The sequence below is a fragment of the Myxine glutinosa genome, chromosome 9, assembly GCF_964187855.1.
Source record: "Myxine glutinosa chromosome 9, kmMyxGlut1.1, whole genome shotgun sequence".
Lineage (NCBI taxonomy): Eukaryota > Metazoa > Chordata > Myxini > Myxiniformes > Myxinidae > Myxine > Myxine glutinosa.
The window spans coordinates 105924136-105951154 of NC_136269.1; the positions used below are offsets into that span (position 1 = coordinate 105924136).

At 42.4% G+C, this 27019-nt stretch overlaps 1 protein-coding gene across 6 annotated transcripts in view; it reads right to left on the bottom strand.

Annotated features, from left to right (window-relative positions):
• DOCK9 (dedicator of cytokinesis 9) overlaps positions 1 to 27019 on the bottom strand; it is a 287811-nt gene that overhangs the window by 92746 nt on the left and 168046 nt on the right. For 4 of the 6 annotated variants that reach the window (XM_068128622.2, XM_068128618.2, XM_068128620.2 and 1 more), the window contains exons 11-21: positions 23538 to 23678; positions 16782 to 16994; positions 15878 to 16000; positions 15425 to 15507; positions 15193 to 15315; positions 15002 to 15081; positions 14344 to 14561; positions 10466 to 10546; positions 7871 to 7963; positions 5870 to 5993; positions 4506 to 4627 (exon numbers count right to left, since the gene is read on the bottom strand). In XM_068128622.2, the coding sequence (XP_067984723.1) occupies positions 4506 to 4627; positions 5870 to 5993; positions 7871 to 7963; positions 10466 to 10546; positions 14344 to 14561; positions 15002 to 15081; positions 15193 to 15315; positions 15425 to 15507; positions 15878 to 16000; positions 16782 to 16994; positions 23538 to 23678 (1401 nt within the window). The remainder of the gene's footprint in view (positions 1 to 4505; positions 4628 to 5869; positions 5994 to 7870; positions 7964 to 10465; positions 10547 to 14343; positions 14562 to 15001; positions 15082 to 15192; positions 15316 to 15424; positions 15508 to 15877; positions 16001 to 16781; positions 16995 to 23537; positions 23679 to 27019) is intronic. The other 2 variants (XM_068128621.2, XM_068128619.2) reach the window with 1 other exon arrangement.

Below are 27019 nucleotides of genomic sequence, written 5' to 3' on the forward strand. Positions count from 1 at the left end.
TAAATGTTTTCTTCAAAATTTCATATTCACCTCAAAGCTTCTCCTAATACTGTACTGAATTTTTGACTTTTTGAGCAATGTAAAACAAGACTGAAAGTCTAACAGCGGCGTAGCCGGGCTTGTAAAATATTATAAACCACAAACATATGATTAGCTTTTTAAACAGTTGCTAATGCTGCTTATAACGTTAAACAAATACATTTGGAGGAATCCCGACGTCTGTGAGGTAAGTTTTACTTAAACTGAGCGAAGATCTACTGTAATCTATATACCCCACAAGGGTTGGGTAAATAACATGACCCTGCAGCTAAAGTAGCGTTTTTCGTAGCGGCCTTTTGAAACCCACCACTTAATGTTTTGTTTTGAAAACCACCAATGAAACCCACTTTTCCTGCTGTTTAACACGAAACTGAAAAGGAGAAAGACCGGGTTGTGCTCATTTACCAAGCAGCTAGTTAGCGCTTGCCAAACCAGCCGTTCCTTAATAGTTTTAAATGGAGTGCTTGCCCGAATACTTAAACCAAATGGCTTTCTCCACAAGAAACTTGGTAAATGAACAAACACCCAATGTTGTTGAGACCCGACCATAGATCGACTGTAATCTATATACCCCAAAGAGGAATGACCCTTCCTGCTTGGTGTTACGATTAGATTGACTATAATATTAACATTAAGTTATCATTATTTCGAAAATGATATCACTATCAAAAAACAGGGGCAAATTCCTTACTTCCGCGGTTATTAGTACTGTACACCGCTTATCATTGCTTCATGAACCATACACCGCTTCAAACCATCAACTTTGTATTCACGACATTAGGATTAAACTGTTATGGTTATATTTACTCTATCATTATTATTATTACTATCATGAAAACAATACCACTGAAATGATGCACTACTGTATTAAGAAACCTGGGCTTAATTTGTCTGAAGCGGCCCGAAGGTGAGGCATGAAGCCTAAGGCCTATACGTACTGTATTGTTGCAAGAGACGTAACGCCGATGCTTTCGATATTTGTTGATCATTTTAACAATCGGTTTGTTTATGTTTCACACTGAATGAAAAACGAAAAGGTAGAGCATGGCAATTGTGATATATGACAGGTTCGACGATATGTTTGGCCTGAACGAAATTGGAATCAAAATGCCGGCGTGTGGAGAGTCATCCACCGTACAGCTGCAATGACATCAGACGTAATCACGTCACCCTGTCATGTGACCAGATCCTCAGCTCTAATTGGTATACGTTTGAGGGGACATACATACATACATACATACATACATACATACATACATACATACATACATACATACGGACAAACACTATTCGAGATGGCTTTTCCCTGTGGGCTACACCGTAAAGAAGTTTTAGAAAGCTCTGCATTTACAATCAAGTGGTCGTATGAATAGGCAATTGTTGAGACAATAAAGGCAAGAATTGTAGTTCATATTGTTACAAACCTGTTTAATCAAGCGACTAAAACTACCACCATGATGCACCCCAGAAAGCATCAACTGGATTTTTAATTTCAGAAAACAAATGTAACTTATTCAGCTGAACTCAGACAGATTACACTCAAAACTAGAAAGTTTATAAAACAACATACCAACACCGTCTTGATAAAAAGGACATAGGAAGGGTCTTTTAAAGTCTTCCTTTGCGTTTTGCATGAAATAAACAGCGCTATTTGCTGCTGTATGTGACCGAGTACTCAATCTCACAGTTACTCTGCCCTCAAGGCATAAGACGGCATGAATGCTGAATCTCACAGTTACTGCCCTCAAGGCATGAATGCTGAATTTCACAGTTACTCTGCCCTCAAGGCATAAGACGGCATGAATGCTGAATCTCACAGTTACTCTGCCCTCAAGGCATAAGATGGCATGAATGCTGAATCTCACAGTTATTCTGCCCTCAAGGCATAAGACGGCATGAATGCTGAATCTCACAGTTACTCTGCCCTCAAAGCATAAGACGGCATGAATGCTGAATCTCACAGTTACTCTGCCCTCAAGGCATGACAGCATGAATGCTGAATCTCACAGTTACTGCCCTCAAGGCATGAGATGGCATGAATGCTGAATCTCACAGTTACTCTGCCCTCAAGGCATAAGACGGCATGAATGCTGAATCTCACAGTTACACTGCCCTCAAGGCATAAGATGGCATGAATGCTGAATCTCACAGTTACTCTGCCCTCAAGGCATAAGACGGCATGAATGCTGAATCTCACAGTTATCCTGCCCTCAAGGCATAAGACGGCATGAATGCTGAATCTCACAGTTACTCTGCCCTCAAGGCATAAGACGGCATGAATGCTGAATCTCACAGTTACTCTGCCCTCAAGGCATAAGACGGCATGAATGCTGAATCTCACAGTTACTCTGCCCTCAAGGCATAAGACGGCATGAATGCTGAATCTCACAGTTATTCTGCCCTCACGGCATAAGACGGCATTAATGCTGAATCTCACAGTTACTCTGCCCTCAAGGCATGAGATGGCATGAATGCTGAATTTCACTGTTACTCTGCCCTCAAGGCATAAGACGGAATGAATGCTGAATCTAACAGTTATTCTGCCCTCAAGGCATAAGACAGCATGAATGCTGAATCTCACAGTTATTCTGCCCTCAAGGCATAAGACGGCATGAATGCTGAATCTCAGTTACTCTGCCCTCAAAGCATAAGGCGGCATGAATGCTGAATCTCACATATACTCTGCCCTCAAGGCATAAGACGGCATGAATGCCGAATCTCACAGTTACTCTGCCCTCAAGGCATAAGACGGCATGAATGCTGAATCTCACAGTTACTCTGCCCTCAAGGCATAAGACGGCATGAATGCTGAATCTTAGTTATTCTGCCCTCAAGGCATAAGACGGCATGAATGCTGAATCTCAGTTACTCTGCCCTCAAGGCATGAGATGGCATGAATGCTGAATGTCACAGTTACTCTGCCCTCAAGGCATAAGACGGCATGAATGCTGAATCTCAGTTATTCTGCCCTCAAGGCATAAGACGGCATGCATGCTGAATCTCACAGTTACTCTGCCCTCAAGGCATGAGATGGCATGAATGCTGAATTTCACAGTTACTCGCATAAGACGGCATGAATGCTGATTCTTAAAGTTACTCTGCCCTCAAGGCATAAGAGGGCATGAATGCTGAATCTCACGGTTACTCTGCCCTCAAGGCATAAGACGGCATGAATGCTGAATCTCACAGTTACTCTGCCCTCAAGGCATGAGACGGCATGAATGCTGAATCTCACAGTTATTCTGCCCTCAAGGCATAAGATGGCATGAATGCTGAATCTCACAGTTACTTTGCCCTCAAGGCATAAGATGGCATGAATGCTGAATCTCACAGTTACTCTGCCCTCAAGGCATGAGATGGCATGAATGCTGAATTTCACAGTTACTCTGCCCTCAAGGCATAAGATGGCATGAATGCTGAATCTCACAGTTACTCTGCCCTCAAGGCATAAGATGGCATGAATGCTGAATCTCACAGTTATTCTGCCCTCAAGGCATAAGATGGCATGAATGCTGAATCTCACAGTTACTCTGCCCTCAAGGCATGAGATGGCATGAATGCTGAATTTCACAGTTACTCTGCCCTCAAGGCGTAAGACGGCATGAATGCTGAATCTCACAGTTATTCTGCCCTCAAGGCATTAGACGGCATGAATGCTGAATCTCACGGTTACTCTGCCCTCAAGGCATAAGACGGCATGAATGCTGAATCTCACAGTTACTCTGCCCTCAAGGCATGAGATGGCATGAATGCTGAATCTCACAGTTACTCTGCCCTCAAGGCATGAGATGGCATGAATGCTGAATCTCACAGTTACTCTGCCCTCAAGGCATAAGATGGCATGAATGCTGAATCACACAGTTACTCTGCCCTCAAGGCATGAGATGGCATGAATGCTGAATCTCACAGTTACTCTGCCCTCAAGGCATGAGATGGCATGAATGCTGAATCTCACAGTTACTCTGCCCTCAAGGCATAAGACGGCATGAATGCTGAATCTCACAGTTACTCTGCCCTCAAGGCATGAGATGGCATGAATGCTGAATCTCACAGTTACTCTGCCCTCAAGGCATAAGACGGCATGAATGCTGAATTTCACAGTTACTCTGCCCTCAAGGCATAAGACGGCATGAATGCTGAATCTCACAGTTACTCTGCCCTCAAGGCATAAGACGGCATGAATGCTGAATTTCACAGTTACTCTGCCCTCAAGGCATAAGACGGCATGAATGCTGAATCTCAAAGTTATTCTGCCCTCAAGGCATAAGACGGCATGAATGCTGATTCTTAAAGTTACTCTGCCCTCAAGGCATAAGACGGCATGAATGCTGAATCTCATTTACTCTGCCCTCAGGACATTAGGGGTTTAGGTGTAAATATTTATGTGTCTATGTAATAATATGTCTGGTGGACACAAACCCCAAATTTAATTCTGTCAATATGATGTCGTGCATCCATTGTCCTACCTTTCCCTGACCACCATCTTGTGCTGACAGGTACCCAGGTAAAAGAGACGCTGCCACACCAATTTGCTGCTCTTGGTTGACCACACGACCATCCCTCAGCAAGGGCAACCATGCATAACCCACTGGAAAACACCACCAAGATGTGACAATTAGCCAAATGATTCAGAAAAGAAGCAAGATTTTGAAATCGACATGAAAAAGATACAACATGCAATCATCAATGATCACAAATACATTAGTGGCCCAAGAGGCCCTTGTCATTGGGTAAATGTCAAATTATTTTACGATTAAAATAACGGTAGCCACCACAATCTTCACACTCTATAAACATAAACTTACAAAAGTAAATGTGGTGTATCTTGGCTCTTGATATATCTTCAACGTAAATTACAACAGAACCTTCAATCTTTATCCGCTCCAATCCATTTCTGTATTTTAAAAAAGAAACCAACGTTCCGCTGTTTTGCCCGTGGGTCAGTCGATTAAATGAAGGGTTGTTGTTTTTTAAATCATACAATGTACTGTGGGTTTGATAAACAATTTTGATATGTGTTACCATTGGTGTTGTACATATTTTATTGTGATTCATTTTGCATTTGTATACATTAAACATGGATGTTATTCCAATTATCCTGTTTTCTCTACTAATCTCTTCCCTAATTTTTTCATTTTTTTCCCCTTGCAATGGAGTGTTCCTCTTGCGCTGTGTTCATCACTACTCACACACTGATGTGTTTTGTTAGCAAAGTGAGACTACCCATCACCACCAACATCACCACCCTCGGGGGCACGGTCTCAAAAGATTGTGGACCAAGGTCGGTCAGCGTGGAGCCCCTTGTTGTTTCGGAGCCCCGTGTAATTGCATGGGTTGTATGGCCCTAACACTGCCACTGCACATGTAAAGCTTACGAGGCTCAAATATTAATCAAAACGATGGAATATTTTGCAAACTAAGTTAATGAAATGCACAGATGATGCAATTTGCGAAATATTTCAACATTGCATTCACGGAACAGGCAGATTCTGATCAATTTATGGCATTCCATCATTTAATTCCCCAATTTAATCAAGACAACTTTACAAAAAAATATATTTGGTGTTTTGTGCAGTACTTTTAAACAATGAGTATCTGCTCAAAATAAACAAGGAAAATGTGGTTCAAACAATTACATGTGTTCAGAAGCAATAATTATATTGAAGAACATTATTTGTTCTATCAAAATATTTCAAGATTTCAAATATGTTTTTTTCCAAATTAAATTTGAATGAACGAAGATCAATTATTTTGTTAAAGCATCGTCACCTAAATTGCTAAGGCACTTCATTGGTGCAAATTGCCAAATAATGTGGTGTGTGACACTTGCCCTGTGTTTCAACTCCGTCACGTTTCTTTGTGCCTCCTTTGCTGCCGACATCACAACCCACGTGCGAGAAGGAGAAGAGTAGATGGTGCTGATCATGTAACTGTGTGGGTAGCTCTACCTTCACCTGCACACATAAGGGGAAGACAAGGAAAATGAATCACACCACACTCACAAATTTACTTCAAACACTACAGAATATTTAATTCAACAATTGAGATAAGAAGACCATCAAGTTACCATAAGTTAGTTAAGAAAAGTAAATCAAACTACCATATAATGAAGTAACTGGGATGTATGGTGGGAAGCAATTCAGGACATTTGGAGCAATATTCCACCATCATACATTGATAGATTAACTGTATGGCTGCATGATATCAAGGTTTCATGCTCGATGTAAAGTTAAAGGCCTCTCAATACAAAATACAAGCACGTTGTATGACATATTCACGTTTCCCTTGTCCTTAATCTGATAATGTATAGTGCAAATTATATACTTATTGATTGCAACTCCTGAATGTGTATCACTTGTACATTTACAGAATTATTTACAATACCACACCACACATGCCAGAGCACTAATGGATGAAATGCTTTGTGTTGTTATACATAAATATCCTCAACTCCCTACGACATGCACCCGATCGGGAACTATTATTTACAGCACATTATTCATTAGCAATCGGTATATCCACATATACAGTGCCTTCAGAAAGTATTCACACCCCTTGACTTTTTTCACATTTCGTTGTTTTTCAGTCTGAATTTAAAATAGATTAAATTGAGATTTTTGTCACTGATCTACACATAATACCCCATAATATCAGTACATATATTTTTAGAAACTTTTACAAAATAATAAAAAATGAAAAGCTGAAATGTACTGAGTCAACAAGTGTTAAACCCCTTTGCTATGATACTCCAAATTGAGCTTAGGTGCATCCAATTTCCTTTGATCATCCTTGAAATGTTTCTACAACTTGATTGGAGTCCACCTGTGGCCAATTCAATTGATTGGACACAATTTAGAAAGAAACACACCTTTCTTCACCATTGAGTGATAGAGCCAACAACTATATACTGTATATCTACGATATAAGAGAGCTGTTGGTTTGTGTGTGTGTGTGTGTGTGTGTGTGTGTGTGTCTGTCTGTCTGTCTGTGTCGCCATTTTGCTCAGAGATGGCTGAACGGATCTTCGTCAAACTTTCAGAGATTCATCAGTGAGTGCCTGGGAGTGTTTTAGGCCAAAAAAATGTAAAAATAATTGAAAACAAAAAGTTCGTTTTTTTGGAGTTAAAAACAAAAAAGTCACTCCATAGTGCCTAAGCCTTTTTTAAATTAATGACAGTTATATACAAGTACACATTCGCTTAAATAAATACAAAACAATCACCAGATATTTGAAAACAAATAAATCAAACAATTCCAGAAGTGTACGAAGTTGGCAGAAAACGTGAAGCCAAGTTGGCTTCCTGATCCGCATCACACTTAACTCAGAAACGTGATGAACGGCACATTCACCAGCACATATTCAACGAAAAGGTGATGAACCCCCTTCCACTCCCTTCCTCACCCCTACCTCTCCTGCCTAACCCCCCCCCCCCCCCCCCTCCCCCGGCATGGCAACGCCAGGTACTCCTGATAGTACTGTATATAGCATGATATTTCAAAAGGTTGTGGACGGATTATGACAAAACTCGGAAGATGAGTTGGTTAGGTGACAAAAACAAGCCGATTTGATTTGGGTTGAGATCCAGATCCAAAATCCGGCCTATCAGTGGGACACAAAATGTAAACTGTTCAGCCTGCAGAGGTATGCGCTCTACCGGATGCCGATGTAGTTCATCCTGCATTCAACTCATATTCATCCTGCACCGACTTCACTAAATCTCTCACCAGTGAACCACAGACATCGACCAGTGGTCTCACTAATAATAAGCACCGAATGCAACTGGGAAATGGACTTGTGCAATGCAAGTTTGTTTGATAGGAGGTTTCTTACCTCATCGTAAAACTCTGGGTTTTGCTGGTGATGAAGTACTGGGCTGTACGCGCAGCTCACGAATGCAGAACCTCCTGGCTTTCCATAAATGAGCTGCAAAAGCCACCACAATAATCCAGCATTGGCATGTAATGCATGATTGGAAAAACATACTTTGACACATTCCACCATTTGTTTGGGAACACACAAGACACTGACGTGTGTATGGATTGGGGTCAAGATGGCAAAATTGATGTGTAGCTTCAGCAGCAAGATGCTTGGAGTGAGTTACTTTGAGTTCTGATAGATGATGCTATGAATTGACTAACATATGCTCCTCAAACCTGTCAGTAGATTTATTTTCAATGAAATATAAGTTGTTATACGATTTCAAGAAATGTACCAAACCATTCAATTGCCAGACGTGAAAGACATTAGCCCTAGTTACAGTCACGTGAAAAAGTAAGTACACCCCATGTAAAGTTTTGACTTTTTCAACATATTTCAACATACAGCTATTTGATCTTCATTTCAACAATATTGATAGATAAAGGTGATATAATATAACAAATATCATGAAACATTTACATTTTGTAGTCCATTGTATAATTTAAATAAACATAAATGCAAATTTCGCATGTGGAAAAAGTAAGTACACCCTTGGCTCTAATAGGTGGTATTGCCCCCTTTGGCAGAAACAACCTCAAGTAGGCGTTTCTTATAACTGTCTACGAGTCTCTGACATCGACTGGGAGAATTTTTTGCCCACTCCTCCATGCAGAATTCTTTCGGCTGTGCGATGTTTGAGGGGTTTCTTGCATGCACAGCTCGTTTCAAATCCCCCACAACATCTCGATGGGATTTAGATCTGGGCTTTGACTTGGCCATTCCAGAACCCTCCATTTCTTTCTTTTCAGCCATTCCTTGGTGGATTTACTGGTATGTTTAGGGTCATTGTCATGTTGCAAGGTCCACCCTCGGTTGAGCTTCAACTCTCCGACAGATGGCCTCACATTATCCTCAAGCACCCTCTGGTACAATGAAGAATTCATAGTGGATTCTATGATGGTGAGCTGCCCAGGCCCTGATGCAGCAAAGCTGCCCCAAACCATAATATTTCCACCACCATGCTTTACAGTTGGTATCAGGTTCCTGTGGTCAAATGCTGTCTTTGGTTTTCGCCAAACATGTCTTCTGGTACTGTGGCCAAATAGCTCTACCTTTGATTCATCTGTCCAGAGCACATTGTTCCAGAAGTGCTGGTCTTTGCCTAGGTGTTCATTGGCAAACTTTAGTCTTGCCCTGATGTTCTTTCTGGACTGCAAAGGTTTCCTCCTGGCACACCTCCCATGTAGATCAAATTTGTGCAGCCTCTTTCTAAGGTAGACTCGTGGACTTTGACATCAACAGTGGCAAGAGCTACCTGTAGATCCCGTGATGACATTCTGGGGTTCTTAGAGACTTCTTTCAGCATCTTGCGGTCTGCTCTCGGGCTAAACATGCTGGGGCGGCCTGGCCTGAACAAGTTGGCAGTTGTTTGGAATCTTCTCCACTTGTAGATGATCTTCCGGACAGTCGAATGATTGATTTCAAATTGTTTGGAGATCTTTTTAAATCCCTTCCCAGACTCGTAGGCATCTGTACCCTTCTTTCTGAAGGCCTCAGAGAGCTCTTTTGATCTAGGCATGGTGACGCCGCACACTTCAACAACAAAGAGCAAACCAAACTAAATGTCTGAGGTTTAAATAAGACAGGTTCCTCCAAGATCCTCTCTCACGATGTTCTAATCATTTGCACCTGAGCTGGTGCACCTGATTCTAATTTTAGGTATTTGAAGTAGTGATAAATGTAGGGGTGTACTTACTTTTTCCACATGTGAAATTTGCATTTATGTTTATTTAAATTGGACAGTGGACAACAAAATGTAAATGTTTCATGATATTTGTTGTATTATATCACCTTTATCTATCAATATTGTTGAAATGAAGATCAAATAGCTGTATGTTGAAATATGTTGAAAAAGTCAAAACTTTACATGGGGTGTACTTACTTTTTCACGTGACTGTATATCTCCCTTCTCAGATATTTTAATGTTTTAATATTATTTTCATTTTAAAAAAAACATTGCAATTTATTCCTTTTGAAACCCCCGGTCTGCCTCATTTGATGCTTTTTGCTGACATCATTCGACGAGAAGTCAGGAAAACCAACCCATGGAATTCTGCCAAATCACAGTGGCCTTACTAAGCCATGTTTGGCAAGTGTGGTGGTCACGCAACAACACATGTTGTGTGAACGCCAAACTTACCAAACCCATTAAATACCCAAGCCAGCATTATCTCATAAACAGCTGTGGTTTCAACAAAAAATTGAATGATTAACGAAAAGCTTCTCATTGGCTGCAAACCCACATTTTCATGCTCATGTACCAATCATCAGAGTGTACTGCCAGAAAGGACGGCTAGATGCACCAGCATTGACTCGTCATTGTCACGCTTCAAAACGACACGATAACAGATGCAACTTTGCCATCCCATCAAAACAAACTCTGTCTAAACCCAACTTAATAATTGTGAGAAATTCATGTGAAGAATATTGAAGATAGGCAGTACTCACTTTGAGAGGTAAAGCACCTTCATCATCCGAATCTCGAAATTCCACACACACTGCGATATTCCGTGCCTGCAGACAGAGGTTCTGGGATTAAAGTTGTGAGAACAGATTTATCTTGGTAAAAGAAAGAACATCACCAAAAGGCTATATTAAGATGTAGATAATCTAATATATAGAAAGAAGAAAGTTTGTTTGTTGGTGTGTTTGTTACCTGGCAAAAAAACTTTTTTTGACAAGTATGTTGATCACTTTGGTTTGTGTGTGTGTGTGTGTGTGTGTGTGTGTGTGTGTGTGTGTGTGTGTGTGTGTGTTTTTGTGTGTGGGTTTGTGTGTGTGTCTGTGTGTGTGTGTGTGTGTTTGTGTTTGTGTGTGTTTTTGTGTGTGGTTTTGTCTGTCCACTCACTTACTTGCCTACAGGTCACAATTTTAAACCGATCTTCACAAAACTTCACCAAACGGTAGAGTTCGTGGTCCGAAAAAAATCTTATTTATTTTGGAGGTCAAAAGGTCAGCATAGGCCAAAGGTCAACCACTTTTTTCAGATTTCTAAAATCCTCAATTTTCATCCGATTGACTTGAAATTTGAGAGGAAGATAAATGATGAATTGAGGAAAATGATGGGAATAGAACCTGTGATGGATGTTGTGAAGAGAAACAAGTTGAGATGGTTGGGTCATGTGTTGAGGAAGGATGAAAGTGACTGGGTGAGAAGAGTGATGAAAATGAATGTAGAAGGAAGTATAGGATGGGGAAGACCGAGAAAGACTTGGCTAAAGGTGGTGGAAGAAGAAATGCGAGCAAGGGGGTTAACAAGGAGAGATGCAGAAAAATATGGCAAAATGGAGAAGATTGTCATGGGGCCCCCGCAAGGCTAACCCCTGCTCTATCAGGGAAAATGGCCTTAAAATGCCTGTTGTGTGTTGTTGTTGACTTGACATTTGAATAGGATTTTCATATCATTGAACTGAATTCAACCACCAACTATTTTTGAGATCAACTTACGCCAAAAGGTCAACATAGACCAAAGGTCAACAACCATTTCAAATTTCTAAAATCCTCAATTTTCATCCGATTGACTTGAAATTTGAATATGATTTTCATATCAGCTAACTGAATTCAACCACCAACTATTTTTGAGATCAACATAGGCCGAAGGTCAACCACATTTCCCAAATTTCTAAAATCCTCAATTTTCATCCGATTGACTTGAAATTTGAATATGATTTTCATATTTTATATCAGCTAACTGAAACCAACCACCAACTATATTTGAGGTCAACATAGGCCAAAAGGTCAACATCGGCCAAATTTCTAAAATTGTGAATTTTCATCCAATTAACTTTAAATTTGAAGACGATTTGCACATTAGGTCACAGACTGAGTGCTTTCTACTTTGTTCTCTTTTGCAAAGTGTCGCTCTATAGGTGATTTTTCATTTATTTGTTCGTTATTCATTTGGACCAGTGCAAGCAAACTTTGCACAACCTCCTCTTTCATGCAGAGGAAGGTAAGGGTTTCATCCAGAGAAGGTTTCATCCAGAGAAAAGCATAGCTTGGATAAAAAAAATTGAGAAATATAAAAATATATTAAAATCAAACAATTGGCTCTAAGGCCTCGATCAGGTCTTGTGGTTATACACGACCTGCATTTTTTTCCCAAGGAGCGATCAATTAATATGGTTTGTGAAGATTGTACGTTGAGGTTGTATATAGTGATTTGTTGTCAACAACAAAGTTTAATTATAGTGTTTACACATGCACCTGTTATTAAAAAGATTGCATTTTACAGGTTTATTATAACACCTCCATGTTCGTCTTTCGTAAGTATGTTGCTTATACATTGCCTGTGGTTTTCCCTAGGAGCGATCAAGTAATACGTATTGTGAAGATTGTATGTTGAGGTTGTAATGATTTGTTGTACACTTGGTCCTCGGATAACATCGTGGTTACGTTCTTGAAAACACGACGTTAAGTGAAACGAGGTTAAATAGATCAATTTATCTCACAATAATTTATGTAAAAAATAACACTTTTCATTGTTTAAACATTTTGTATAGTACAATGTAATACAGTACTGCAAATACATGTAACATAAACTACAAAAAAATCACCCTTTAGTACAATAAAACAATCTATAGGTGGATGGTGGAGAGTGGGAGGATGGCGATTCACTGATATCTGGAAGGTTCTACTCCTTGCTGTGACATGAAGGCTCTGCTGGCTGTTGAGATGACTGTTTTCCTCCCTCCCGAAAAAACATCAATGGTTGACTGTTTGCTGCTCTACCACTTCTTTTCTTTATAGAATTAATAGCAGCATCAAAGACTTTCCAAGACATTTCTATAACTGATGATATAATAGCGAGTTATAGGTAAATAATTATGATGCTCTGTGAAGCCTTGGTATCTAATTTGTATAGAGGTTATAACAAGACATCATTAACCAGGATGATTTATGTGTATTTAAAGAATAAAATTAATAAAAATGAGTTAAAAGAAGGGTAAGTGGTCCAAGCGCATTTTGCAATGCCCAAGATTGGTAATCTTACTATAATTCACCAAATGTCTGTCCGTCTGTTCCCAGGTACCGCAAAAATGGCTGAACCCATCGCAACAAAATTTGGTTGGGTAATCCTGGGATGCCCTGGAGTAAAATAGGCTATATTGTTTTCCCAATTTTCCAATTTCCAATTTTTCCAATTTTTCAGTTTTTCCAAACACGATGGAATAATATTTACCGATATGAACAGTGATGTGGCTTTTATTGAAATTCTACAAATACTGTTTAGATTTTGATGATTTGTGTGTGATATGATTTAACAGATGTTTATATAAATCATTTAAAATAAAAAAAAAGCCTTCAATTTCTGATATCTTGCCTTTTCATTTGGGCCTCCCAATTGAAGCCCCACCCATAGGGCGGGTACCGTTGCTAGTTCATATAAAACCGTATCGTCAACATTCCCCAATTTGGCATGCAGGAAATATTTAAATATATATTTCATTGAATTTTCCTGGGCAACGCCAGGTACTTCAGATAGTACAGTATATGTGAAGTTATGGATAAAAAAACAAAAAAAACAAAAAAACAATTTATCCACCTTCATGGTCGACCACAAATGTAAGGCAAAAAACCTGGAAAATAACAAGAGAACCCCTGCCCCTCTCATTTTATTATTATTACTAGCTGGACTACTAAAATTACTAAAATATATTACTAAATATAGATTACTGTATTATATCTATATCTAGATATAGATATAGATTATTTTATTATATAAAATGGAAATAGATTACTAAAAATACAACAAAAATAAAAATAAAAGGAAGCCTTTTGTTCTTGCACTGGTTGAAGGAGCGAAATTGAGGCAGTATTATAATTTTCCCATAGGTTTGGATTAATTTGAAGTAACTTTTACATAATGTATCGTCTCCGAGTAGCATTTACATGTTTCGGGGAGTAGGGGGGTGGAAAGGTGTAGGGGAGACAGACAGCATTATTCTATTAAATATATTGTATAGCGTATTTTTAAATTCCAAAATAAAAAAATTCTTAACAGCAAATATATTGCGGCATATTTCACAACAGCAAATTTTAAAAAAATCAGGACCAATAGAAGCAGTGGTATGTTGCCTTATACACCACCCAGGCTCAATTTTTGGACCAATTGAATTTTTCTTTTTTTTCCCCCATAGGTTTGGATTAATTTCAAGCAACTTTTGTTGAATATATTTTTCTCTCCAAGGAGCATTCCTGTGTTTCAGGTGTGGGACAGACAGACAGACATATAGACAGACAGACAGATGGCATTAGCCTATTATATATATATATATATATATATATATATATATATATTTACAAAAAACTCCATTTGTCATCACCTTGGTGAAACTCTTTTGCCCATCGTACTTCAGTTGCAGTGGGTACACATAGAGGTGGTTGATATAGGCAGTGTACGGATGTGCATGACGCGCCTCTGCCAAGGCCAGTTCCTGCACCTCCAAGGTGACAGGAAGAAGGCTTGAGGCGACTGCCTCATTCTCTCCTGCCCCATCCTCATCCCATGGACAGACAGGAATGTATGAAGGAGAGACACAGCCTGCTCACCACATGTACAAGTGTGAAAGTCTAAGGAAGGGAGTGCTGCCTCATTGGAAATGCACACTCGGTGTTCTTATCTTTGTTGACGGTTTGGAATTTATATTTTAAATGGCTTTCTTAAATCAAAATTAACGTAATTAGAACAAACCCACAAATGCTTCCTAAATATTCCAAATTGGAATCCCAATAACGATAACACATCTACATAGTTGTGTGCTTTTATTTAGTTAAAAAAGACCCAACCATGTTATGAAAAGTCCAGGAACCCAAATATCCCAAATAAGATCAAAAGACATCATAGCACAATGACACATGATCATATAAAAACACCAAAACATGTTTAAAATTGTCTGATAGTAAATACCATAAATAAACTGCATTTTCAAGAACTGAGTGCAACAACTGTGAACGAAAGAGTAAAGAAGTGTGCTTACTCACAGGGCAGGTCAGGTGGTGGAACCTCCACAGTCACATCTAGGTGACCAGGAATCACCTGCAGCTTGGCCATTCGTTCTGGCCTGAAAAAAGCATGGTATAAAATAGTGCACAGCACACCCCCTGTGAATGCTAATTTGTCTTGTGCCAAACTCCACCACGGTGACCAATGAGCTAAAGAGTGCGTAACTTACTTCCTGAAGTCCAAGAGCAGCTTGAGGAGATCCTCGTTGGAAAGCTTGCTGCTGTCCTGTCGGTAGAGTGGGGAGAACCGTGCTTCAGGGTCTACAGTACTGCTGCCATCCTTGAAAACAGGTCTAAGAGAAAAATAGGACCACCTTACATCAGAGTTCATTATTGTTGATTTAAAACATCAAAAACCTCTTCTGCTCCAAAACCAGTGTGGAGTTCCAAACTCTAACAAACCTTGCGGCCCAAGCAAAGGGCATGCGGTACTGTGCCAGCTTGCTGCAGGCATGCCTTGCGTGCTTCAAAACCTTCTGTGCTGTCTGTGGTTATAGCAAAATGGAATTGATAGGGGAAAGGAAGAAGAAATGATACAAATGAGAAGATATATAACAAAGCAGCATCGTTGGACAAATACCTTTATTTACTGTAATACATTTATACAAATGACTAATGATGCATTAAATTCCAAATCTGTGATTTTGATAAATATAGGATGGTTGGGTGGGGTTAAGAATTAGTATTTGAAAGGTGAATACACTTATGACTGAGGAAATATGACCAAGCCTTGACTCTGAAGTCCAACTCTTGTTTGGATGCAACATATTAAACTCTGAAGGATAATAAAACTCAAGTAAATTACATTATTATGAGTATTGTATTCAAACAAAACACAAAATGATGTGATTGTACCTTTCCTGAATCAAAGTTCTTTACGTAGGGCTCAGCACACTGGGCAATACCACCCTGCAGCACCTTCTCCACCCGTGCCACCAAAAATACATCAGCATGTGGATCGGTGACCGAGAAAATACCCTGCCACATAAAAATTAATTAACAGGTAAAATAAATCAGCATTCAAACATATCCATTACCTCCACCATCAGCAACATCAACGCAGCCACAACACAACTTCAATCCGTCCTCAGCACCCTACAAACCTGGCTCATCATCAACAGACTAAGATTAGCCCCCTCAAAATCAACTGTCACTCTTAAAATAATGCTGCACCAACAACATCCCTATCCCAAATATACCAAATAAAAATACATGTCATCACTTTTAAGACATCCATGTCATTCTTAGATCACATCACAAACATTAAAAAAAAAAAAATGCACACCCAGGCTGAACACACTTAGGGCACTCACATGCACCGACTTCGGACACCACAAAGAAACAACATCACTAACATACAAACAGTACTTTAGATCAGTCATCAACTATGCCAGCTCATCTTGGGCCTATGGCCTGTCAAACACACATCACAACACCCTGCAGACCACACAAAACAAAGCCCTTCGCATCATCACAGGTTGCACATCAACAACACCCATCGAGCACCTACACACAGCAGTAAAAATGCGAAAGATCAAAGACCACTTAGACATGAGAGGTGCACAGTTCCTTGCAACTACTTTGTTAGAAACCTCTTAGCATCACTAATTTATTTGTTTCACACAACAGTTTATTAGTTTCCTTAGGGACTGTTCTAAACATATTTGCTTTCAAACCATTTCTTGGGCCTTGACCCTTCAGTTTATGCAGAGCAATTACCCTCATACAACACATAGGCGTTGATAAGAAGCTCACATACCTGTGTCGGATACCTGAGACATTCCTGTGACAAAGAAAGTGTTCTCGGCTCAGCAGGCCCTATTTCAGTTCCTGAACTATCCACTGGACTCGTACACGACCCCACCAGCATCGACCTCAACTGTGGCCGATTTAGATCAACATGGAAATCAGCAGAAAGCTTATTCCCATGGCGGGTATCGAACAGTGCAAGGCGCAGGAAAAAAGGTTCGACCTGGTAATATAGATAAAACAAGAGCGAGAATTGCTTTGCAATACATGTCACATACATACATACATACATATACAGAAATATAGACACACACACACACACACACACACACACACACACATATATATATATATATATATATATATATATATATATATATATATATATATATACATACATATATATATATATATACATATATATATACATATATATATATATATACATATATATACATATATATATATATATATATACATATATATATACATATATATATATATATACATATATATACATATATATATATACATATATATATATATATATATATATATATATATATATATATATATACACATAGACATTTTAATTCCTGACATCACTATATTCAAATTTAAATGCCATGAATGTCCCAAAAACAAGTATTGTGTTCCTATTGCTACAAAATTTTTGGAGCCCATATTTCTGGTGGTGGTGATTGTGGTGGTGGAATTTCCATCAGCAATGAGGCACTCACAAAATGGCCATTTTACCCCCCATTCTACCATACAAGAAACACAATGATGCAATTTGTCCAGTGATGTCACTGTGAAAAGTACAAACAAGGGAATTGAGTGAATAAGCATGACATTCTTTTGCATGAATGTTGGGCTCATCTGGCTTTGCTTTGGCCATTAATGATCTGATGACAGAACACAGCCACAGGGCTATTACTCGAGCCAAATCCACAAATTTCCGAAATGGATGGACCACATGGCTTAATGGTCTGATTATGTGCCACTTAAAAGTAGAAACAAGGGGAACAGGATCAGGTGAATTATCTTGAGGTTGTTGCATCACCATCCTCTGACACGTCTCATGATGTTCACATAACTGTTAGTCAGAATATAAAAGATGGCAGGAATTTACAAAAAGTATCACACATCCATAATTTTTATGTATCGTTTTTATGTATCCATCCTCGCACATACCCAACAAATATGGTGGAGTTTGGATTAGATACAGAAAAACAGCCTATTATTCACTATAGGCTTTATTTAAAAGACACCTTAAATTAATCATTCAAAACTTGAGGCAATTAGTAGTGAGTTTGTCCATTCGCTAGTTTTCTTGAAAAATTACAAAATATGCCAACACATGCACACATCCACACCTTTTATTTATACTGTAGGAGCAGAATGCACCCGGTGTTTCCCCAGTTCTTTTTGAATGAATTTAATCGTCTGTACTTAGGTCTGACGCGAGCCCAGTATCAGTTAGTGCTCAACGATTCCTTGTTCTTTCTTCTGTCGGGTCCCGCGAGAGAGAATTTTGAAAGCATGTGTTGCAATCAGTCAGATATTCCAATTAAGTGCATAAGTTGTACATCAAGAGAATTTTGAAAGAAGAAGATTTATTGCGAAATGGGCCCAGCCCGGCCGAGGCAGCCTCGACTGGCTTCGCCACCTAGCCTATAACACCGTGGTTCTTAACCTGGGTTCGACCGAACCCCAGGGGTTCAGTGAGCCAGTCTCAGGGGTTCGGCGGAGGTCCGCCGAAACGCATTGCAATGTTTTTTTTGTATTTTTTTTGTATCAATTTTGAATATATGTGTAATTACGCTTATTATTAATATTATTATTATTTTGTTATGTATGTTACGAACGAATGGAAATGTTATTTGTAATTGTATTCCCATCCCATTCATGGTTTCTCTGGTCTGTGTTTAAGATAAGTTGTTTCACACTGACTTGTAGTAAGTTGAATCAATGAGCAACTTGCTAATTATTCTGTTGATGGTGCTTACGTGCTTACTTACTTACTGGATTTTGGACTTTGCAGGTGTTCGGAAATTCCAGTGAATAGCCTCGATTAACTTGCCATGTGCCGTGCGTCATTGGTCGCGCCTTACTTTGGAGTTAATGATTAATTGAAAAGTAAGTTGGAAATGTTTGTGGATATGCAGGGCGGGTTCAGAGTTATATTAAAGTCAAAAGTGGATGGTGATTATAAAATATGATTAAATTACTCAGAAAATTAGGTGGAGGTGATATAACTCCTTTGGTCGCAATTCAAAACTAACAATTCGCAGTTTTCTATGTGATATTATAATGGGATTTGAGGTGACATAGAGTTGAGTAGATGATAAATCCCGTCATCGTAACTATAAGTTATGTTTTCTTCATTAAAATTTCTCAGATTTCAGAGGGGTATTGATTATATTTAAGCATGTTCCTTTTTTAATTTTTGTCATATAATTATTTGCCCGAACTCAATTAAGATCAGTTTGTTACTTTTTTTTTTCTTTGCAGTGTGTCGAGCAAAAAAAGGAAGTGGTCGGAGGATTACGTGCGGTACGGGTTCACGTGTTTGACGGAACGGGACGGAAGTCAGCGTCCTCAATGCATGCTTTGCAATGTCAAGTTGAGCAACTCCAGCCGAGCACCAGCAAAACTACGGGAACACTTCAAAAAACTGCACGGCGAGGGGCAGTACAAAGACCAACACTGGATGAATTCAAATTGAAGAGAGTCCGATTCGAGGCAAGTGCTACCTTGCCCACTCTCGGCTTCGTTCCAATTGACAAACCAATCCTCACCGCGTCGTATGAAGTTGCGTACCTGATCGCAAAGCAGGGCAAACCGCACACCATTGCCGAGACACTCATCAAACCGGCCGCGTTGAAGATGGCCAACATCATGCTGGGAAAAGCTGCTGAAAACAAGTTGTCTCTCGTTCCACTCTCAAATGACACCATCAGATGCAGAATCGATGACATGAGCGACGACATCCTCGCCCAGGTAGTTGCAGATTTAGTCGCGAGCCCGACAAAATTCAGCCTTCAACTCGACGAGACCACTGACGTTTCGAATTTGAGCCAGCTCATCTTATTTGTGCGTTATGTCAAAGGAGACGAGATCAAGGAAGACTTTCTGTTCTGCAAGCCTCTCACAACAACGACGAAGGCAGCTGACATGAAGAAGCTTGTGGACGACTTCTTCAGAAGCAACGGCCTCTCGTGGAACATGGTGTCTGCAGTTTGCTCGGATGGAGCTCCAGCCATGCCGGGATGCAACGCCGGTTTTGGAGCGCTGGTGAAGGCCGATGCACCACACATCATCGTCACGCACTGCGTCCTGCACAGACACGCGCTGGCATCAAAAACCCTGCCTCCAAAACTGGCCAATGTTCTGAAAATCGTCGTTGAAACTGTGAATTACGTGCGAAGCCATGCTCTGAATCATCGCATCTTCAAAGAGCTGTGCAATGAAATCGGCTCTGAATTCGAAGTCCTTCTCTACCACTCTAACGTTCGATGGTTATCACGAGGGAAGGTAGTGAGCCGTGTTTTTGCCTTGCGTGTAGAATTAGCCCTGTTTTTGCGAGAACACCAGCATTGCCATGCAACGCACTTCCAAGAGTCAGAGTTCATCCTCGCCTTGGCGTACTTGGCTGACATCTTCGACGCACTCAATCATCTCATTTGCCAGATGCAGGGCGGTGGAGTGAATGTCATCGAATCTGAAGAAAAGCTGAGCGCTTTCCGAAAGAAGTTACCGTTGTGGAGGCGGCGAACAGAGAACGACAACTTCGCGAACTTTTCGCAACTGGACGAGTGCGTGAGCGGGATCGAAGAGGAGTCTGAAGTTGGAGGCACTGCTGTACTGGGTGAGCCGAAGCAAGCGATTGCCACGCACTTGGATGAGCTGGGAAAGTCATTCGACGGCTACTTCCCCGACCAAGAGCAATACCCAGCATGGGTGCGGCAGCCGTTTACTTTCGACGTTGCAACGGCAGATGTCAACGACCAATACCTCGACGACCTCAACGAACTTCAGCAGAGCCAGACTCAACAACAACTCTTCGGCACAACAACGCTCTCAACGTTTTGGTGCCGCCAAATGGAAGGGTATCCTCACATTGCTAAAATTGCCCTTGAGATCCTCACGCCGTTCGTTACAACGTATCTCTGCGAGCATGCGTTTTCGAAACTGGTGGACATTAAAACAAAGAAAAGGAGCAGGCTTGCGGCGAAAATGATTTGAGGGTGGCCCTTGCCAAAACAAAACCACACATTTCCCAGATCGCCTCCCAAAAAGAACAGAAAACACATTAAGATGCAATTCTTCTTAATTTTTTTGTCAAATTTGAGGGGTTCCGTGAGTGTTCGGTGGGTTTCGTTATGGTTCGGCACCTTTAAAAACGTTAAGAACCACTGCTATAACCTATAACCTTCCCGGGGCCCGTCCCGACATTTTTTGTTTCAGAGGTTTCCTCCTATCCTTCACCGTTCAGGAGATTAGTGCGTGCAGACAAACAAACAAACAAACAAAAACTTTCTTTTAAATATATATAGATAGACTCGCCGAAAGCACCCGGCGTTGCCCAGGTTCTTTTTGAATGAATTTACTACAATAATTCAGCTTTTACTCGTGGCCGTAGAAGATTGACTACTATAATTCAGCTCAGCTTTTAATTGCGAAATGGGCCCAGCCCGGTCGAAGCGGCCTCGACCGACCTCGCCACCTAGCCTATAACCTTACCGGGGCCCGCCCCGACATTTTTTGTATTGGAGGTTTCCTCCTATCTTTCACCGTTCAGGATTAGCTTGCGCAAGACAAACAAACAAACAAACAAACAAACAAAAACTTTCTTTTATATACATAGATATAATAATATATAATATATAAATATATAATATATATATATAATATATATAATATAGATATAGATAATATAGATATAGGAGATAGAAGAGAGATGATTGTTTGTCTGTCTGTCTGTCTGCGTGTGTGCGTCACCATTTTTCTCAGAGATGGTCCAACGGATCTTCATCATACATTCAGAGGTTCATCAGTGAGTGAGTGTCAGGGAGTGTCAGAGAGTGTTTTAGGAAAAAAAAAAATTAGGCCAAATTTCTTTTAAATTCAAAAACAAACTTGATTCATTTTTGGGATTCTAGTTATTTTAAATTGCTCAATAGTGTCGAAACCTTTGTAGCAATGTGAAAGGTAATATTAAATGATCCCCAATCCCATTCCATAGTGTGTGTAGGGAAGTGTTTTAGGCCCCCAAATAAATAGAAAAAAACCAAAATTTGATTTCTAAAAAATAGGACTCGTTAAAATAGACAGTGTGTGCTTCATAAGCCAATCAATTAGCACGTCTATGCCCATAAAAGGCAAATGCCATTGGTAAAACGATGAGGTTATGCCAGCAAATTAATACTTTAAGAAAACCTATTCAAGAGTCAAATGTGTCACAGATAATGTACTTACCACTAATGCTACAACAAAATATTTTACAAGTGTTTTCAAATCAATTTGGTTTCATCGATTTTGTTAACGATGAACAATCGAGGATTAATCTGCTGGAACATTTAAGCCTGTTTTTCTTATGATTATTCTACTTTTTCAAAACAGTACTCTGATGACGTACGTTTCATCAGACCGGAAAATGAATATGGCAAAAACATTTCTCAAGCATTCAGCAGTCAGGCACCGTGCTCTGCTTGCCCAGCTTTATCCTGGATAATACAAATCCACCTTCTTTCATGGCTTGCCGAGTTCATCCATCCACATTGTCAGCAAGTAACCCTCAATGGAATCCTCATCTCCTCTTCAAGCTGCAAGAAGGCAGATTATTGGGCCTAGTCTTGTTTCTCATTTACATCGATGACCTTTCTGATGCCTTGGATAATCTTGTTTGACTCTTTGCAGACGACTCCACATGCATTATAATACCAAATCCCACCGATTGGTCAGCAGCAGCGGCTTTCCTCTCTGGTGGAACATGGAAATAATCAGATAGTTATCTAACAATTGGAACATGCCTGAATTCAGGCAAAACTCACATTTCCATCCTCTCTTTAGGATTGTCAGATGAACCTACATTTTTCAAACAATCACTGCAAATTGCTGGGCCCAACCATCAGCTATCATCTAACCTGCACAGACTACACAGCAGAGCTTGTCCGCAATCCCAGTCCGCAATCCCAATTCCTTCTACTTTCCTTCGCCTCACTCTTCAATGAGCTTAAATTTTGTATTTTAAAAAGTTGGTGCAATGCTGACTTGGGCTGCTGCCTTTTGGGAACTCATTCCTACTGACATAAACAGGTTCGCTTCCCCCCAACATCTCCTCTCCACCCCCACTCCCTTTGTCAATTTTTTTTCAATTTACAACTCTCCTCTCCCCTGTTACAAAAGAAACATGCAGTTGAAGGAGAACCTCTTCCTGCTTTGTGACCATCCTCATAAAGCTGCGTGTTGTGAATCTTCAATAGGAGATCACAGTTAAAAAAAAAAAAATTTTAGAATGGATTAGTCAAGCAAAGCATCTGTAAGCACTTATATGTAAACTCGCCACATCATTATTTCCTTGCCTTGACAATTGTACATTTACTTACTTTGATCATGGAAATGTGGCTGATGATGTAACACCAACAAAACACACACCCTGCCAAGCCAGTGAGCCAATTCCCTCACACAAGCCGACACAGCACCGACTACAGTAGAAATTCATTAGGAGGGGTGGGTCGCTAATGATGGGAGAGGAGCATACATTGGTCGCAGGGCCCTCCTCGCCATCCGTGACGCAGCACTGCAGGTTGAACACCAGGTCGTGGCACCTCAAGAGCACGCGACAACCAAAATGCTCTTCAAATGGAAGCACTTCACTCTCCCTGCTCCCAAAGTCGACCCTCTGAACACACAAACAATAGCTAATTGGTGTCATATTATTTTGTCCAGCGATGACATACATAATAAGTAAATCAAAGAGGGCCAGTACTCTTTTTGACACATATAGCTTCTCCAATAAAACAGGTATCGTACATTCTAGTTGCTGGTGGTGTTCGTGCTTACTGTCAATGGACGGTTTCTGAAGACAGTTCAATCACACTTTTACCTACAATGCTTCAAAAGCAAGTTGTGCAACACCATCGAATGTCATCCCCCATCCTTTTTATTATACACACTTTTATTTAACTTCATCTGAACTTTGTTTGTTTGTCCCGTTTCAAATCTTTGAGCCGTTCGTTTTCTCGGTTCCATACGTCATAGAGAGCTGATATTTGGCCCACAGACCTCTTTTCTGGTACATTTACATCCCAAAAAAATGTATTTAAAAAAAATGTAAATGCTTTAAAAAAAATAGGTTTTAAACTTTTAAAAAATAAAAGTGTGTGGCCCTAAAACATGTTTTTTCGATTACCTTTCTACTCTCATTAATCTGACATAACCCAACCCTCTTACTTGCAGGTTACTGTCTCCTCCCTTCCTCTATCTCCTCTTTTCCAGTTAATTCATTCCCTTACTCATTGCATCCTATTGTTGCCCAACTGCCACACTGTAGTGTTGGCCTATACTCTGTCACCTCGCTCCTATGAGCATAGGCTTTGAATAATAAAAACAAAATGGTTATTCACAGTTAAATGAAGGATTGAATAACTCGTCCGTAACTTTTTTAAATATCATGTTGTAGCGGTTACCGCTGGATGCACACAATCGCCTTGCACCGGCCAGAACACGGCCAGACGCGCCTCTCCCGGGCATGCCCGGACTCACTGTTCCCGGGCACGCCCGAACCTCCCGGTCTCGTCTTTCCCGGGCATGCCCGCTCTCGCCTTTCCAGGGCTCGCCCAGAGCGTCCGGGCATGCCCGCTCTCGCCTTTCCAGGGCTCGCCCAGAGCGTCCGGGGATGCCCGCTATCGCCTTTTCAGGGCTCGCCCAGAGTGTCCGGGCATGCCCGCTATCGCCTTTCCAGGGCTCGCCCAGAGCGTCCGGGCATGCCCGCTATCGCCTTTCCAGGGCTCGTCCAGAGCGCCCGGGCACGCCCAGCCTCGACTTGCCAGGCCGCAGCCAAACACGCCCGGGCAGGTCCAGACTCGCCTTTCCAAGGCTCGCCCTTGACACCCGGGCATGCCCGGTATAGCTTTTGCCGGGCAAACTTCCCGACATAAATGTGTATATATATTGCTGCCCGATAAACGGGCTTGTGAGAATACCTGAGCTGTTTTGTTTCAATAAAGCAACTCGGACGAATTCCGTCTTTGGTCGCGTCAATTCTTTCGACTCGCGTTGGAGCGCAGTTCCTTCATTGGTGACCTACCGACATGGATACGGCAGTGACGCTTAAACTGCCTACCTTCTGGGAGGCTCACGCGGCTGTTTGGTTCGCTCAGGCGGACTCTCAGTTCGCCCTGCGAGGCATCACCGCGGACGACACCCGCTTCCACCATGTTGTGGCGGCGCTCGGTTCCACCACCGCGGCCCGCGCCTTGAGCCTCCTCGAGCACCCGCCGGCTGCTGACAAATACGACGTGCTGAAGACACTCCTCCTCGACGCTTTCGCCCTCTCACCGGCAGCACGCGCACGGCGCCTGCTCGCTCTGCCCGAGCTCGGCGACACGCGCCCGTCCGAGCGCATGGACTATATGCTCTCGTTGCTCGGTGAGCACTCTCCGGATTTTCTGTTCCGCGAGCTGTTCCTTCGCCAGCTGCCTCACCCGGTACGCCTCGCCCTGGCTGGCACGTTGATCACGGATTCCCGCGCCCTCGCCAGGGAAGCCGATAAGATCTCCTCGGCGGGCCAGCACATCGGCGCGGTTACCTGGAGCCCGCCGCCGTCCGAGGCGACGCCCACGACACACGAGCGCCCTGCGCGGTTGGAGGCCGAACTGCCGGTGCAACTGGCGGCCGCCACGCCGCACCGCCCGCTTCCGACATGACGGCCGGGGCCTCCACCTGACCGGGCGTGGTGTTATTACGACGCCAGGTTCGGACACAAGGCTCGGACGTGCCGGCCCCCGTGCACTTTCAGCAGGTCGGGAAACGGCCGGGCCGGCGTTCATTCCCAGCCATGAGCGCCGGCCACTCGGGCAACTTGCTGTTTATTCGGGACAAAGCGTCTGGGCGGCGTTTCCTGTGTGACACCGGCGCCCAACTGAGCGTCATACCCGCCTCCGAGCAGGACAGGCGGGACGCCGTTTGCGGCCCCTCTTTGGTCGCTGCTAATGGCTCGGCCATACGCACTTTCGGCCCACGCGTCGTCACCCTCTGCTTCGGCAGCCAGCGTTTTCAATGGACTTTTGTGACCGCCTGCGTCCCCATGGCTTTGCTGGGCGCCGACTTCCTCTGCGCGCACGGGCTGCTGGTCGACGTCAAACGTCGTCGCCTTGTCAACGCCGAGACCTTCAGCTCCCTGGCGTGCACGATGAGCAGCTCCGCGCCGACCGAACTGGCGTGCGCCCTCCCGGCAGCGAACGAGTTCGCTCGCCTGCTCGCGGAATTCCCGGCCCTCACGCGGCCGACGTTTTCGGCCATCGCGGTGCGGCACGGGATCGAGCAGCACATACCCACTACGGGCCCGCCGGTCTACGCCAGGGCCCGCCGCCTCGACCCGGCCAAGCTCGCCGTGGCGAAGGCCGAGTTCGACGCGTTGGAGCACCTCGGCATCGTGCGGCGCTCCAATAGCGCGTGGGCCTCGCCACTGCACATCGTGCCAAAGCCGGGGGGTGGATGGCGCCCGTGTGGCGACTACCGCCGTCTCAACAACGCTACCACCCCCGACAGGTACCCGATCCCGCATATTCAGGACTTTTCCGCCCGTTTGGCGGGACGGGTCATCTTTTCGAAAATTGACCTGATACGGGGCTACCACCAGGTACCTGTCCGGGCGGCCGACGTCCCGAAGACGGCCGTCATCACGCCGTTCGGCCTGTTCGAATTTTTGCGGATGCCGTTTGGCCTCAAGAACGCGGCCCAGGCGTTCCAGCGCTTGATGGACGGCGTGCTGCGCGACCTGCCGTTTCTTTTCGTCTATCTGGACGATATCCTCGTCGCCAGCACGTCCCGCGCCGAGCACCTCCTCCACCTCCGAACACTGTTCGGTCGCCTCAGCGAGCACGGCTTAATTGTCAACCCGGTCAAATGCCACTTCGGCGCGACGACCGTTGACTTTTTGGGCCACCGCATCACCAAGACCGGGGCCGTGCCGCTGCCGACCAAGGTCGAGGCCATCACCACGTTCCCGCGTCCCCGTTC